Genomic DNA, 17,020 nt, shown 5'->3' with positions numbered 1-17,020 from the left:
GCCTTTAATGCTGTAGGCACAGCGCGCTGTTCATGCTCTATTTTTTACACTTGTTGAATGAGTTGCTAGTTTTATGATGAGCCTGTGCCCTCACTGAAGTTCACTGCTGACCTCTTTTTCCCAATGACCAATCACAGATCACCATTGTTTCTAATGACCAATCACTGATCACCACTGTTTCTGAAGACCGATTAACAATTAACACTGTTTTGACCAGCCATGGATCACCTCTGAGTATGGTTGCATAATTCTAGGAATTTTTAAGACTGGAAACTTTCCATTGGAAGTTAACAGAATTAATGGTTATAAACTGGAAGTGTACAAAATTGCAAGTGAGGCTATAACATGTAGTCAGAGAACAATGGTGCAGGATCATCTTGTCATTCATTTACTGCAGGGCCACGCCCCCTACATGCACTTTGTGTTCCTCCATAACACACCATTTCTTGAATCCTGCACATCAAGAAACGTCCATCTTGGTGAATGTTTGCGTAAATGACAAATATTACATACATTTATGTTTTAAACTTCGCTACCTTGTGCTGTGTGTAAACTATTGAAGTCAAAAATACTGCATTTTGTTTGCATGCATGTCAGCTTCTGACCAAACTAATTCCAGTAAATTCCCCAAAATTCCTTGTAAGGTTGGAATATTTCCCAAATTCCCCAGATAAAGTTCTAGTTCTAAATATTTTACCAGAAACATTCCACCTCTTTGCAACCCTATATATTGTATAGTGCTGTGTGGATGTAAACTACACCTAACTAGACCTTAAAAAAAAAAAAAAAACAAACAGCATAGCTTTTGTAGCAGGACTCTGGACTGTCTGGAATTCGTTACCTGGGTGTGTGCGCCTGTTTTGTGCTAGTCTGGCTTTCCTGGTTCTTCTTTGATGAAAAAGGAGCACTGAGGATTCACTGAAATAAAAGTATTCTTGTATATTGTTGCTGATGTTATTCCGAGCGTGGTTTTTCCTGGCGTGCTGATCAAAACGAAAAACGGTCGGCCGGCGATATTGAACTTGACGGAAGCTTGTAGAAAAGTGGTAAACGCCTCGTTATTGTTTTTCTCCTCTAGCTTCAGTAGAGCGCAACTAAAGTCCAATGAAGATTTCTTCCTTTCCGCAGCGGCTCGGTGGCGTAATTGGCCCTTTGTGCAAAAGGAGTAGCGCGCCCTGAAATGAGATTCAGATCTCGGACTGGAGAGGCCGAGCGGCGGGGAAGTGATGAGGAGTGATAGCGAGGACAAAAGTGCCAGTGATTACGTTTACTTCCACTGCAGCAGGAGAAAACCTGCTCTGAGCCCGTGATTGTTGCTCTGTACATTTGTGGGAGGGGGCTGGCACCCACACGCAAAAACACACACACATGCATATACAATACTAATTATAATTTGCTCCCACTGGGTTACCACCTCTTCTGTTTTGTGTAGCACCATGCTGTTTTGTAATATGATTGTGCACGCAGGTTTTTGCTACAAAGTCTGGTCTCGTGTTTGAGCTGAATTTGTACATGACTGGATTCCTTTAGAAAGATACGTTATATTGACACCTGACACCCTCAAACCTATTGCACACCTTTGGGATGAGTTTCCCAAGTTTCAGATACAAGACATGTTTTCTTCTTACGTCAGGAGTAAAACCATTATCGTGTGATTTATTTTAAATCCAGGCTGCTGATTTGTCCACCACTGTGCCTGTAATTGGTTATGCGTTATACAGTAAACACGCACTACGAATGGATATAAACAAATAATGTAAATGACATAAAATTATGGCTTGCGTAAGTGAGATGAAAGCCTTTGTGAAATCGTGTCCCCCCCCATATAATTGGAAATCCTAGATCTAGAAGTCCTTTTCTGTTTACGTTCTTTTTTTTCTTAGTCACGTTTTTTCAGCGCTTCACACTTAAAGCGCCATTGCTCACCACTCAACCTCTCCGCTTTGCCAATTTTTGTTTCTCCAATGGTTGCCATGGAGCTCCTTCGGCGAGCGTTTTGAGAAAAATGCGTGGTCGGCTTCGGATGTCCTCGTTCGCACCGCCGATTAGCCCTTAACAAAGGCCACGGCGGGCACAAAAGCGTCCGCCTGAAAAGCCGGACTAACGAGCGAGCCGCATCTCCCACACACATTACAATTAGCACGCGGGCGTTTATGTTTAACGACGCGTCCCTATAAATGCCACGGGCAGCAGGTCTGCAGGAGGAACGCCTGCGCTGCCAGACGATAATGGTCAGGGACTTTCAACTGGTGATTCACTGGACATTTGAGGGGGACGTATGAAACGACGTGTTACATGTCGGGGGAAAAAAATGACGACGGCGCATTTTTATCCATCGCTCTTTCTCCAGAGTCGTGGAAAAAAAAAAAACATTACACATTTCACTGTACTACTGTAGTGCAAGAAAAAAAAAAAGAAGAGATGGGAACATACTGTACACTCAGTCATTTGTCATCGCTCTGATTAAAGCCACTGACTAAAACACTACTGTGGCTCACGTGCTTCAGGTTTTATTTTTGGCCGCGTGTGAAAGCCCCCCTCCAATTTCTCTAAAACTTACAAGAATCTCGATGAGCCCCATATGAATTTTAATGTTACTTCGACTTATTCCTTAATGCAGATTAGTATTGCAGACAGATGGTGTCTTGGGTGGCAAACGTGACAGGCAGGCAAGATGGATCTCCCTCGGTTATCGGCGCTCGTGTTCTCTGGCACGGTGTCCCCCGGGGGGGGCTCGGCCACCACGACATTTATTAATCGCCAGTGGATAATTCCAAATAAAACCTGGTTCCAAAGCGGCAGGAAGTCTGCAGGGACGGGGACGAGAACGAAAGCGAGGTGTCTTTGCAGCCTGACATGAAGCATTACTGTGCCTAGTTTCTCTCATGACTCAGAGCTATTACTTGCACGTGAGGAAGGATATCGCTGGCACAGCCCTTTTTCTCTCAGCCTAATAATTCTCCCAAAAAAAAAACACCTAGAGATCGGCCTACATGGGAGCTTTCGACGAGAAAGGAAGCGGAGAAGAGGTTTGCCGTAATCATATTAATGACACAGTTGCGTGCGCTTTCCTCCAGAAATGTCACTCCACGGGTTTTTTTTACTGTCTTTCCTTCGTGCCGTGTTGGGAAAGTGCAAACTTGGTGGTAAGAGGAAGGGTGTTAGTGCTAAAGCTGATTTAGGTTATTTTTCCGATGTCTTGGTGAGTGGCGAAGCGCTGCTGCCAACTGTTTTGAACTAGAAGTAGCGGATTTGCCTCTAAAAAGTTGACATCATGGACTAGCTAAACTGTTTGCGTATGAAGATGCGACAACTTGAAACCAACAATGGCAATCAGCAGTTGGTTGTTGGGAACAAAGGGGATAAATGATTGGTAATTAGGTGATCACAGTGGTGATTAGTTAATTGGGACAATTGAGATCAGCGAGGGTCTTAAATTGGAAAATTAGGGATAATGGACAAGAGTCTTTAGCGGTTGCTATGACCGGGTCCATATACTCCTCCTTCACCTTTTTTTTTTTCTTCTCAGGTACACATGCTGATGATGTTTAATTTTTTTATTTGTAGGCGTGGCCATGTTTCTTAGCGCCACATTTCACCAGCGAGGGTAATTGCTGAAAATCGCGCACTCTGTAGACGCCATTACGGTGTCGCGTCTTCATCGCGCCGGAATTTCATCATGTCTCCGTTTCGGATCAGCAGCAGAACAATGGGAGTTAGTCAGAGGAACGATGTTGATTTTGACAAAGCGCGTCTTTCACGGCACGCCAAAGAAAAGGTGCTTTCACACTCGGGTCGGGGATTCGGTTGGCACGCGAAGTGTGCGGTGTGGATTCATCTGATGTTTGATCAAAAAAATAATTTTAAAAAAGTACCAAAGCTGAACTTCACCTGACTTTTTGTTAAAAAAAAAAAAATCGAGATTAATCCCAGCTGTCCTTTTCGATGTTGGAAATAATTTGATAAATGACATTTTGTGGCCACGGCTTCTCACTTTGATAAATGTTACTTTCCTTGGGTTGTCTTCAGTCAAAGGCCTTTCTTAAAGGCCACCTTCGTCATCCTCACCGCTTGCCTTTTGATGAGCCCGAAGCTGCTACTGTTATTGCAAATGTAAAGAACGAGCGAGAAACACAGCGAACAGACATAAATGTCAGCGTGAGCATCGTAGGAGCTTGCTGTGATCTTAAATACGGACGCGGATTTCTTTTATGTGCTTTCGACTTGGGAGAACTCTCTGAACTGTTGTGGGGATTTGGGGCTTTATTCAGCTGTCAGTCTCATGAGAAATGAAGGTTCTGAATAAATGAACTTCTGCCAATGCGTCACATGTGGAAATGCTGTACTGTGTATATACAGAAAGTGCTACACACGTGTTCCTATTAATGTGGCCGTAACTGGCTGAATTTGCCTCCTTACCAAACAAAATATTTTGATTCTCAGCTTCATCTGGACTTCCACAGCTTTTGAAGTTGCAGCAGGAAAACTAAATTTAAAGCAATAACAGGATGTTTTGGTCAGATTTCATTTTGTCTGCTTGCCAAAATTTAGGCACTAAAACAAATGAAAGTTGATGTATGGCCAAGTTGTGTGGGAAATGATGTACGGTAACAGATCAGCAACTTACCAAATGTTTAAAGAAAAAGTTCTCGGGGAATCTGTAAAAAAAAAAAACATTCTGTGTGGAGAAATTTAAAACCCTTCTCTTCGAACTCTAGGGGTTTCTTCAGTTTCTCCCAGTGCAACCATTGTTAAAACTAAAAGAGTTTATGCAGATGTGTTTCCAGATGTTCCGATTTCTTCAGCAAGTGCTAAAACCCTGAAGACCCTCTGAGGAACCCTTTTCTCAGATTGTAAGTGAGGGCATAGACTGTAAAACTCAAGGCACAAAAAAAATAATTGTCTTCTCGAGAGATCTTAAAACCTTTGAGGAATAGATGGAGAGGCAGAGCTCGTTGAAATCAAGGGGGACGCTTGTTCCTGTACGTTTGCAGCATTAACACTTTTTGCTCATAAGTGTTTGGTGAAGATGTTTTAAAGACTGCCAATGACTCAGCTCTAAGGCAGCTTTTTCATTTCACTGGCGAACCAGGGCCAGCACTGGTGAGGAACCATGATTACCACTGAGGAATCAGGACCGCCATTGAGGATTTAGGACCACCACTGAGAAATCAGGTTTACCACAGAGGAATCAGTACCACCACCGAGGAACCAGGTTTACCACTGAGGAATCAGGACCACCACTAAGAAACCAGGTTTACCACTGAGAAATCGGGACTGCCACTGAGGAATCGGGACGACCACTGAGAAACCCGGTTTACCACCGAGGAAACAGGATTACCACTGAGGAAACACGACCGCCACTGAGGAACCAGGAATACTACTGGGGAATCACGACCACCACTGAGGAACCAGGTTTATAACTGAGAAATCGAGTCTCTCACAGAGGAACCATGTTTTTTAGCACAGAGGAATAAGGAATGTAACTGTGGAATCAAGACCACCACACTTGATATTTGAATCTGGATGGCCACAACCCTGAGGGTCCAGGGCCACCACTGTTATACCAGGCTTGCCACTGATAAACCAGAGCCACTACTTGTGAACCAGGGCTACAGTATATACTGATGTGGAAGCACGGACCAGGATGCGAAATAGAGACCACAATTACAAAGATCCGACTTTCAGATGTAATTGCTACAGGGAGGAAAAAAGGCAAAGCTGGAGGAGGTTCTTGAGTAAGAAATTAAGCTGAGAGAATTGGAGAAGTTAATGAACCATACGCACAGCAGCTTTTTGAACGTTCTGTAAAAGAGGGTATCGCGTATGAGAGCGGAAAGTTCCTATTCAAGTGAGGAATCCGCTGTGGGTGCGACGCTAGATCCATAACGGAAGTCGCTGAGAATGTCCTAAATCAGGAGAATCAGGAATATATCAGTGCAGCAGATGCTCTCTCACGTTGGTCAGCTTTGGTCTGGGACAGCATAAAGATCGTATAGTGTACGCCGAGGCTTCTGTTACAGACACATTTCGGTTAAGGAAGAATTTCAGATACGAAAAGCTTATTACACGGTAATATTTTCATGTTTACATACACACACAATCTGGACTGGCGACCTTTCGATCGGAAGTCCAACGCCTGAACCGCTGAGCTCCGTTTCCACGACCACATGCGCACATGCACATTAACAGAATTCACAGCAGGGTGCGTGCCACAATTAATATTCTGTTTTATTTAAGAGAATCAATTAGAGTTCTTCATTACATCTTAGACGAGAGAGAAAGAGAGAGCGAGAGAGAAAGAGAGAAAGATATCTGTGATAGATTAGTGTTGCGGTTGCTGCAATTCAATTTGGGCCTGGGTGTTTGTCGAGGTGTGCGCGTTAATTTAACGCCTCCCTGAGACGCCACAAAGCCGAACTTAATGGCAAATTAAAGTGGATCCGACACAGACCGTGTGGTGTTCGTCCTAAACCTTTCCCATATCCTTGTTTATTTGGCGCTACATGTTTGAGAATGCTCCACAACTTAAAAAAAAGTTCTAACTTTGCGGAATGTGGAGAAATTAGTTCACAAGATGTTCTACAATTTTGGAGGTGGAGCTAGAGGTAGCAGAGCTGAAGATGTTGAGGTTTTCGTTGGGACAGGATTAGAACTGAGTTTATTAGAGGGACATCGCTTGTAGGACGTTTTGGAGACAAGGTAAGGGAGGCGAGATTGAGATGGTTTGGACATGTGCAGAGGAGGGACATGGGGTATATCGGTAGGAGAATGCTGAGGATGGAGCTCCCAGGCAGGAGAAAAAGAGGAAGGCCAAGGAGGAGGTTTATGGATGTGGTGAGAGAAGACATGAAGGTAGTTTGGTTGAAAGATGTAGAGGACAGGGGGGTATGGAGATGGATGATTCGCTGTGGTGTCCCCTAATGGGAGCAGCCAAAAGTAGAAGATGATTTGTGTTCATTCAGCCATAAGGGTGTTGGGGGGTCTCCTAGCTCAAATGAAGGGAAAAGTTCATGCTACGCATCCAAAGGTGTCCTATACAATTGTGTGCCTCAAACAGTTTAAAGAAGAACCATATAAGGCAGGGAAAGTCATGTGTCCCTTTATCCAGAAGCATACGTTAAACCAGGACTGCTGTTAACTCCACACTGACCCTGCGTGTGCCCTTTGCCACTCAGTGGGCGAAACAGCTTGAACTGCTGCTCGGTATCAATCTCCAGCCCCCGTCACCGCAAAACAAGCTCTTAGATTAATGTTCCCTTTGAATATTTAATCGGCGGACCGCGGTTTATATTTCCGCACAAGCTCCCTCGGGATGGCATGAATTTCACAAAGGGGGGGGTGCTAATTGTCCGGCACGCGTGAGCGATCGCGAGCGCTTCCGTTAATTGCGCCTTTATTTGAAATTTATACGCGCTCGCTCGCTCATTATGTTTACGCAAACAAATGAACGTGTGTCGAGCAAACGCGCCTGCATTATTGATGACTGATCGCGGCGATTATGTGCTGGGGTTCGAGGTTTTTTTTGTACGACTTCATTTGGAGCCCTATCGCCACCCTCTCATGTTGCGCCTGTGCGATGACCTTTGCCTGAGCTCCGTGCTGTGTTTATGAGATGATATTTGCCCCTGGATTTGAAGGGAGCTGTTTTATTGCTCGGCGGTTTATTAGATCTGCGTGCTGGAAAGGGAAAGGGGAGAATGATGGCTCGTCTTTGTGCGCGGCCTTCTGTGTATGCGTGCCGTTAAATCACCGTGGCGGCGGGAAGGACACATAAGCATTGGTGAGATTCTTTAAGACCTGAGCCTGGCATGTTTCGTCTTTTCATCTGGCGCTGAAAGTGGTTTGAAACTTCGGATATCGGATATTTCGGGGCAGGCTTACTCTACACTAGACTCCTATTCAAAAAAATGTTACACAGCACAGTGCCAGCATGTAAACCTGTTCTATTTCCATTACATGTTTAAAGATGTTTTGTTTTTGACCCAGTGCTCGTCCTTCATTTCTCCAGCTTCAAAAGCGTAGAAATTAGAGCTTTCTGTGACGGAGTAGGCGAAGGTTAAACCAACAAAGAGGAGCATGATGCTGGTGAGAGGCGGCACTGCCTACTATAAAACCGCTCTCGTGGCACCGTTGGCCTCGCTGCAAAGTGAAAAGATCGAAACTTGGAACAAACAGAAACGGAAAAAGCCCCGAGGCCACGCGGCAACGATGCGCAGGTTTCTTTCTTGCCGATCATAGGAGGCATGCAAAACACGAAACGCACGAGCTGGAGGAGATACGAGGGGGTCGGGGGCCACTACTTGAGGGATCGACGAAAAAAAAAAGAACAGAACAAAGAAAGAATAACCGGGGGGGAAATCAATGAACAGCACGTTTTCTCACACCTCAAACACACACACATGCAACAGCTCTGTTATCATCACACCTACACGATCCCAGCGGAGGAGCTCGGAGAAGAACCGCTTCTCAGTGAACGTGTGAGTAAACAGAGATGGGCGGAGAAAACCATCAAAATGTTCCGGGATGGATTATGTGATTATGGGTGGATTAGGCGAGCACGCTGCATGGATTACGGGAACTTCGCTAGTTAACGACTCGCCCGCGTGCGGGCCATTGCGTTCTCTCACACACACACACACACACACACACACACACACACACACACACACACACACACACACACACACACACACACACACGTGTATATACAGTACGCCATGGAAAGTTGGACGTTACAGTGAAAAGACTTACACAGGAGGAGAAATGATTTGAACCGTTTTTATGTGAATCGATTCCATTTTGATTCACGAATCTTTTGCAACGTTTTTACATTTCATATTCGTTTTGGATTTTTTTGCAGTTGCAGGTAAAAAAAAACAAGCAAACACACAAACACACACACACACACACACACACACACACACACACACACACAAAAACAATCGATATCCATCCACACCAATGCTCTGCTTTTCAGGGAGCGAAAACTCTCTTTACAGATCAATAGTGCAAGTATAAAGTGATATATTACAGGTCACGGTGTACTTGCACCCTTGTACCCCACACACACAATCTCTATAAAAACAAAGAATACAATACTATATGCATTACATACAGAATATGGGCAAAAGATTGTGGACACATGAGCATAAGAATATATGTCCCGTTCCACATTTGGTGCCCTTCGAACCTCCGCTCCTCTCTGAAGGTGTTCCACTAGATTGTTGTGGGCTGCGACACGAACATCGTTTGGAGAAGAAGCACGTGTGCTCTATATGTAACCGCCGACACTGTGGACACACACACACGTTCCATGAAAACATCACAGAAATGCTTTGAGAGCGATCAGTTGTTTGACTGACTTGACTTGAGCAGCTCAGGATTTGTCTTTTTTCCAATTCTTTCGCTTTTTATTTAATTACCTTTTTTGTTTCTTTTTTTTTCAGCGTGCTGCAGCTGCGTGATCTTAGGGATTTCTTTTCTTTCTTTTTTTTTATCCCCCCAAACACACACACATCGCAGCTAGAGCATGGAAATATTTTTCACGCCGAAACCCCGGTTGGTACTAATGTCTAATAAATGGTTCGGGTGGTTAATTGAGAGCCTGCAGCTGAATCTTCAAAAAATAATTACACTTATTGCATTACGTGTAAATAAAGCGTGTGGGAGAACACTGCTGGAGCGACAGAGAGGCGGAAGGAGGAGCCTGTTTATCGTTTCGATGGGATTTCGAAGGTTGAGGTCTTAAAACGAGACTGGGGAAACTTCCTTTTTTTTTTCCAATCGGATCGAAAGCGATGCCTTTCCCCTGCGACACGTGTTTCCGAAAGTTTGGTTTTTCCCCCAAACTGAACTAGGAGACCCAAACCGGAAGCGTATGAAAAATCTTGAGTGGCCTGCTATAGAGCTCGGAATGCTACATAGACCCTTGTGCCTCAATCTAGTGGAACATCTTTTCCTCAGATAAGTGGAGGTTCTTATAACAGCAAATGTGGACTAGATTTCTTTGAAATTCATTTAGCCACAAGGGTGTAGGTAAAGACAGGTAGGTGAAGAGGTGTTGGGGTGCAGTCAGTGTTCACATTCATCATGTTCGATAGAGTTGAGGGCTCTATAGCAGACCACTCAAGATCTTTCACATCTTCATACCGCATCCTACCGCATCCTATGCAACAGACCGGGGAGTAACGCTGCCGTAAAAACCCAACAAAAATCCATCAAAATGTTCCTTTGTCACGCAATTAAGTCTGAAAAAAGTTCCTGCTGAACGATTGCATAAAAAAAAAAAAAAAAAAACGCCTTGGAAAACAAACTGATCAACAAACATACAAACAAGCACCTGGTTCATCATTTAAACGAGCCTCAGAGAAGTGCACTAACAAGTTCCGGTCGTTTACGGCTTGAAAAACGTTGCGAGACTTCTTGTGGGAAGAAAAAAAACAAAAAAGGCCCGAAACAAACACATACATCAACGTGAACGAGGTGAAGAAACCCTGGGGCCGCTTCTCTTCGCTTTTTATGACGTGTGTGTAAACCGAGTTACAGGAGGGTGGCGAGGGTTTTTTTTTTCTGCCGGGCTGTAAATAACGCTGCGGGTCGGACGAGGGCTGGCGCCGAGAGTAAATAAACAAGAGTGATAAAAAGCTCATCTGCTGACCGCCATCTGCAAAAAAAAAGAGAAAAAAGAAAAAAAAAATTGACTCTGGGACAAATTCTCGGCAGAGATACGCCACGTGCCACTTTTCTTTTTACTTCTATCACCAAAGTTGATGTCAATATGATGTCACAGGGTCGTTATAATGTCACAGTTCGCTGATGACCTCGTTTCAAATACAGAAATACTTAGTTTTTAATAATAAATGTACATTGCTAAACCTCGCTGAAACACACCCTGAGATTGGGGATGCGTCTGAAACCCGTAGTCTCGATGCCTCGCTGTTCCTTGTGCTGTCTCAGTAAGGCAGTGCTTTGAAGAAAAAAAAAAGGATTTTCGAGCCACGTACAGAAGGCAGCAATGTGTCTCCCCGACCGTTGCCAAGCTACCAACATATGCTAATAGCCGCTAATCCCAAAAGTCCTTTAGGAGAGACGAAGTAATGTTGCTCCGGGGAAAAAAATAAACGAATGAATGCTCTGTGAATAGACCGGTTATTTCTCCTCAGATTAATCTTGAGTCAAAACAGTCGGCTGGATTTTTACAGACAGGCTGCTGACGCATAGGATTGTGTACAATGTAGGACAAAGTACAATACATTGGGGGTAGTGTTACTTATTTCACCACCAGGACTTTTGCGACTTTACAGAAGTGAAAGATTTGATGGGTGTGGCCTCTCCAAAGATGACTCCTCGCTCCTCTCTCCAGGTACAAAATAAAATAATACAATTCTGGTGTTTCTCGATGGCTTGATACTTGATTAACAAACTCCTTTGTTTTTCCCCCAAATATGTCTTAAAAAAAAAAAAAACGTGTGTCGATCGTTACAAGTCGTCTTAAAATAGAACACCTCACCAAGGGCAATACAGGAATAAAACACACCCCTTCCTCCGTCAGCTCTAATAAGCCGAGTTACTTTCCAACAATACTGCTGTAAATCAACATTGCGTCTAAGGAGTGAAGGTCAGAGCCATCCGAACCGCCCCTACCCCCACCCCCAAACCCCTCCCCCTCATTTTGTTCTCTGTCTGTCTTTCTCTCTCTCTCTCTCTCTCTCTCTTACTCTCTCTCCATCTCTGTCTCTCGATGTTGGAAAAATGTAGAAGATGCTTTTTTTCTACACACATTTTCAGTTCATTATACTGATACAAAATGGACACACAGACAGACAAACAAATGAACAAACATCCAAACAAACAGGAAAACAGACATACAGATAGAGGGACAGACAGACAAAGAGAAACACAAACAGAAAGACAGACCAACCAACAGACAGATGGACAGACAAATGGGAAAAAAACGTACAGATAGATCGATAGACAGAAAGGCAGACGACCAAAAGACAAATGGACCGGCAGACAGATGGACACTTAGACAGACAGATGTACAGGCAGAGAGAAAAAAAAAGCAGACAGATAAATGGACAATCAGACAGATGGACAAACAGAGAGACAGATGGACAAACAGTCAAATAGATAAACAGTCAGACAGAGAAAAAGACAGACAGACAGGTAGATGTAGAGCATCATCTTGTATTGCTGATGGACACTTATAAAGTACTTGATAGATAGACAGACCGACCGACCGACCACATAGCTGGCAAAATAATTACACTGTAGTTATTCCTTATACAGACAGAGAGAGTTTCTTGCATAGCATACTTTGTTCGTCCTTTAAGTGGGACACGGACACACACACACACACACACACACACACACACACACACACGTCCTCTACAGTGCACCATGCCTCATATTTTCGTTATCGATTTTCACCCTCTATTAGATTTTTATCTCTTGCGCTGGCTTGTAATCATCTTCAATAGTCTTGGGAAGGGCAGGGGAAAGACTGAGAGTGACTGCTGAGGCAAAGTGAGAGAAAGAAGGAGAGAACGAGAGATGGAAAGGGTGGGGGGACGGGCGGTGATGACAGCAGACGGGCTGATGCTGGCTGTCACAGCTGCATCAAACCCTGCTGCATCTCTGCTGCATCCGCAGGAGACTTTGCATCAGACTTCTGACGCGCTCGGAAATAAACGCCGGCCTCGCGGTAGCGCCGTTGATATCGTAGGTGTACAGTAACGCGCGAGTCACTCGGGGCCCCAGTTGCTTACTGCCGTTCAAGACCAAATCCATTTCTGCTGCCTTTCAAAATCAGCTGGGGGGAAAAGCAACCAAAAACAAAAACGATTTGCATGGATATTTTGCAGACAGCAGGAATGCACAAGAAACCACAAATGCAAGTGGGTGAATGAGAATGAAGCGTGTGTGCGTGCGTGTGTGTGTGTGTGTGTGTGTGTGCTCAGATCATGAAACACGGTGAAGATGCTTATCTGTTGTTGTGCACGACTGATGAGACACCTGACAGTAATGTTTTGAAGGAGCTAAAGATGACAGAAGATATCTTTTTGACTCAGAAGGTTACGAGGTCAAATCCCAGTCGACGTGAGGCACGCCGGGGACCTGAGAGTTAATAAAAAGCCACGGAGAAGTGTTTTGGAGATGGATTAGCTCTCTGAGCTTTGATTCATGAAACGCTTCATCTGTTCGCGAGCAACGGTTCGGAGCAGAGATGCTAATCTGAGGTTGATCTTGTGAAAGGACAAAGAGGGCCGAATGTGGGTGTTCAAACGAATGGGGGTCATCCGGAGGAGCGCGCAGCAGCGTTTTTACAGCAGATAGAACTAATCGCCTGGGTTGTGACACTGATACGATACGCCGATAAGAAGGCCACGTGTGGGTCAAGCCCGCGTTTCATCCTCCACGCAGTGGCTCAGTGGAAATGAGACTTGTTTGTCGTCGCTGCTTAAACTGACGCCGGTTCCAGCGGAGATCGGCCCTCTGAAAAAACACGTTTTTTTTTTCCGCCCGCACTACTGTATTTCATCCGGCGAGTGTACTCTCATTTGGTTTCATTTAAATGTAAATGCGAGCGCACGCACCGGGGCAGGTGATGGATTCGGGACCGGGGCGTGGAAACGACTTCGCTTCGACCTTCATCCTGGCAGGCCGCGTGAACGATTCAGTGGCCTTCGAATAAAAACGGTAAACCCAAGTAGAGATCGCGATAAGACGCCGGCCTTGGGGGCATGTCGTCCCTCTGCCTAGACACTTGTTTTATGTCATTTACTGTTATTTCGAGAACGCGACAATTCGCACGTCCCTGACACACTCGTTTATCCGTTATGCGTGCATGAAAACTTGTTGAAGCTTTAATAAGGCACGCTGCTGTGATATATATGTACGGTGAGATGATGGCTAGGTGTACAGATTAATTCGCGCAGCTGCATTAACACCTAGCGTGAGGAATCAACTCCTCCGTGCCGGCGTGGCCCGCTGTGTTCCGCGTTAACTCGACACTCCTGGAAATCGTTAAACCTGCGCTAGAAGGATTCAACCCTGGACATGCTAATCCGGATCGGTTCACTCGCCTCGACTCGCCGCTCCCGTGGGTTAATCGACACGTGGGAGGAACTAAACGCCGCATTGCCGACGCCGGTTCTCTTTTATCGGCTAGTGGCTGTAAAGAACCGGCACGTCACTTCCAAAAAATTCAGTTCCTAATTCCTAATTCAGTTCGATTCCAGCAGGCTTTGAGAACCGACTACTGTAAGTACAATAATGTTGCTTCCATACAAATAAATAATCCAAACTCTTTGTAAAAAAAAAAAAAAAAACAATAATAATAATTGTTATAAACTACGCTGTAGATCCTGTTCTCTTGGCAGAACAATCTGTACTTTCAATATTCCCTCGATGAACGATTTCCTCGTTCTTCTTCTTTATGGCTTTGGAAATTCTTGGACGAAAGATCTATCGAAATACAGGTCACGTCAGATCCGATTCTGAGATTCTGTCCTGATGCTGAAACCATTTCCGTACGACCTTCCGGAAGTTTGATGTGGTTTAGGTTCTTGTAACTTTAATCCAGCGGCGGAGAGATGACGTGTAAAAACAATAAAATAATAATAATGTTTGTGTGATGACGTCACGCAACTTCCTGCACGAAGGTGACAATGGCAGCAATTCCAGATGTGGACTTAGTGCCCTGAGGTGCAAATCTGACTCTCTTTACCAGCTGATGAAATTCTAACCCACCCCAATGTGTTTTTGGACAATTTCGCACTTGAAATAGACGGAAATAGTCTGATTTTTCGTATATCCACGTAGCATTACGACTTCATTCCTGCACTGTATGTGTGATCGCGACACCACTGGACTAACCCGGTCCTAAACATCTGCAGAAGGGCTCGTTTGCACTGCAGGTGCTCCATCAAGGCTGGAAAGGTTTTCGTTTCCCGTCCACTACCACACCAACACCCCTCCCTAACCACCCCAGGAGTAGTGTATGGGTGTATGATACATTTCATGGTGGTGCTGATGGATGCAGCGTGCACTTCAATCCATCCAGGAGGCACTGCAGAGGCTCAGGGAGCACCACAGGACCTAGAGCTATTACTCAAGTACAATGATGACGATCACGTGAACGCCTCATGTACAACAAAAATGATGGCGTGGTGAACGCGCGCCTGTTGCATCCTCGCGTGCACGCTCATACTAGCTTACACGTCGCGCGTTCACGCCTTCAAACGCGCAGCGCGCGCGAGCACGTCCTCGCGCGCTCTCCACATACACAATCCCCAAAGACCCTGCTGCTTTCTGAATGCAGGAAATGAATTTCTAACACACAGCCGAGTTGTAACACATGTTTTATTCCTATTGCTTATTTTTTTTCCTTTATAACATATAAACGTTAAGGCTTACCCCGACCGCACGCGCACTTCGCGAGCAGGACCAGGAGCAAGGCGACGTCCCAGCAGCGGCGCATCTTCTCGAGGGGTCTCCTGTTTCCCTCCGTCAAATTCGCAACATTTCCTTCCTTTTCTTGGACCTCCTTAAGTTGTTGGTTTTAATAAAAAAGCGGTTTTCCAAACGAAGAAACCAAATAAATGTAAGGAGGAAACTTTACTGAATCTATCCACGGGCCGCCTCCATCCTCACTCCGCTCCACCGCCGAACTGCGAGCGCTCCAACTCCGGCTCGCGGGCCGCCTCTTCGCGCTTTCAAGCGCCACACGTGGGACAGACAGCCAATCACAAGTTGCACCGAGTGACCCGTATCAGCCAATGGCGCGTTGGTGTGGGCGGGGTTATAAGCGCGCGAGCGGGGCGTGCAGTATCAGCAGCAGATGCTGCAGATGTTTCAGGGGCGCGCGCTCAAGGAGGGAAAAAAAAATAAAGTTGACTTTGCAGTTTGCCTGCACAGAGAAATCACAAATGACAAAGGAAATAAAATATATAGTATATGATAATACAATAATGTGTAAAACAAGTCAACATAAAAATACATTAATTAATAAATAAATAAAAAATTTAAAAAAGTAAATATATATATATATATATATATATATATATATATATGGTTTCTCACACCTTTCTACCAATGCCTCTTTCTCTTATTAGATTAGATTAGATTAGATTCAACTTTCTTGCCAATGAAATGCAATTAGCATCTAACAAGAAATGCATAAGTGGCTTATTTACAAAGATAACAGTAGATAAATAGGGTATGAGGACCATATACACAGGTGTAAGGGGGATTAATGTACAGAAGGGCAGTAGGTGTGTGTGTGTGTGTATATATATATATATATATATATATATATATATATATATATATATATATATATATATATATATATATACACACACACACAATATACTGTGCAAAGATTATGCATGGACAGACACGTCAGAAGACAATATACTCATTGGCATGATATAGTTATGTACAAGAATTAATGTAGATATGATGCAATATAAACATGGCTGGAATGTACAGCAAATGTGAGTTATGAACGGTGTAACGGTGTAAAAACAATGTGTAGTGGATAAGCAGTGCAAAACACACAGGAATCAGCTGGGCACAGCTGAGCGCCGATGGTTCGTCGGGCAAGATCGGGAAAAAAAATCAGTTTTACAATTCAGTTTTGCTGAAACATAGCCCTATTATGTTCATCCAAATAAATAAAAATGAATGAAGAAAAAAAACATGCATAAAAATATTTTCATACTATATAACCATATAACAGGTTTCATTTTTAAAATAGATAAAAAATTAAAATAAAAAAGTTTCTCAAAGCTTTGGCCTTTACTGTTAAAAAGATGAGTACAAAAATGTTTATTTGGAAATTTTTCATATTTTGATTCACTTCAGCACAGCGAATAAGTCATTTTTACTAACTCAGCATTCACTACTACAGTTTGATCCAATCAAAAACCAACTCCAGAAGCTCCAAAGGTTATTGAAAAATAGTTGAATATTTGGGAATATTTTTCCAATAAAAAGGATCTTCTGACCAGCC

The 17,020-nt window shown here is 44.1% G+C and overlaps 1 protein-coding gene across 2 annotated transcripts in view; it reads right to left on the bottom strand.

Annotated features, from left to right (window-relative positions):
* unc5db (unc-5 netrin receptor Db) overlaps positions 1-15,703 on the bottom strand; it is a 131,645-nt gene extending 115,942 nt beyond the window's left edge. For both annotated transcript variants that reach the window (XM_046841542.1, XM_046841543.1), the window contains exon 1: positions 15,421-15,703. In XM_046841542.1, the coding sequence (XP_046697498.1) occupies positions 15,421-15,484 (64 nt within the window). In that variant the 5' untranslated portion in view covers positions 15,485-15,703. The remainder of the gene's footprint in view (positions 1-15,420) is intronic.
* Between the last annotated feature and the right edge of the window lie 1,317 nt (positions 15,704-17,020).

This window comes from Silurus meridionalis, chromosome 27 (genome assembly GCF_014805685.1).
Source record: "Silurus meridionalis isolate SWU-2019-XX chromosome 27, ASM1480568v1, whole genome shotgun sequence".
Taxonomy (NCBI): Eukaryota; Metazoa; Chordata; class Actinopteri; order Siluriformes; family Siluridae; genus Silurus; species Silurus meridionalis.
The sequence above is the reverse complement of the archived record's forward strand: the minus strand, read 5'-3'. Positions and strand labels throughout refer to the sequence as shown.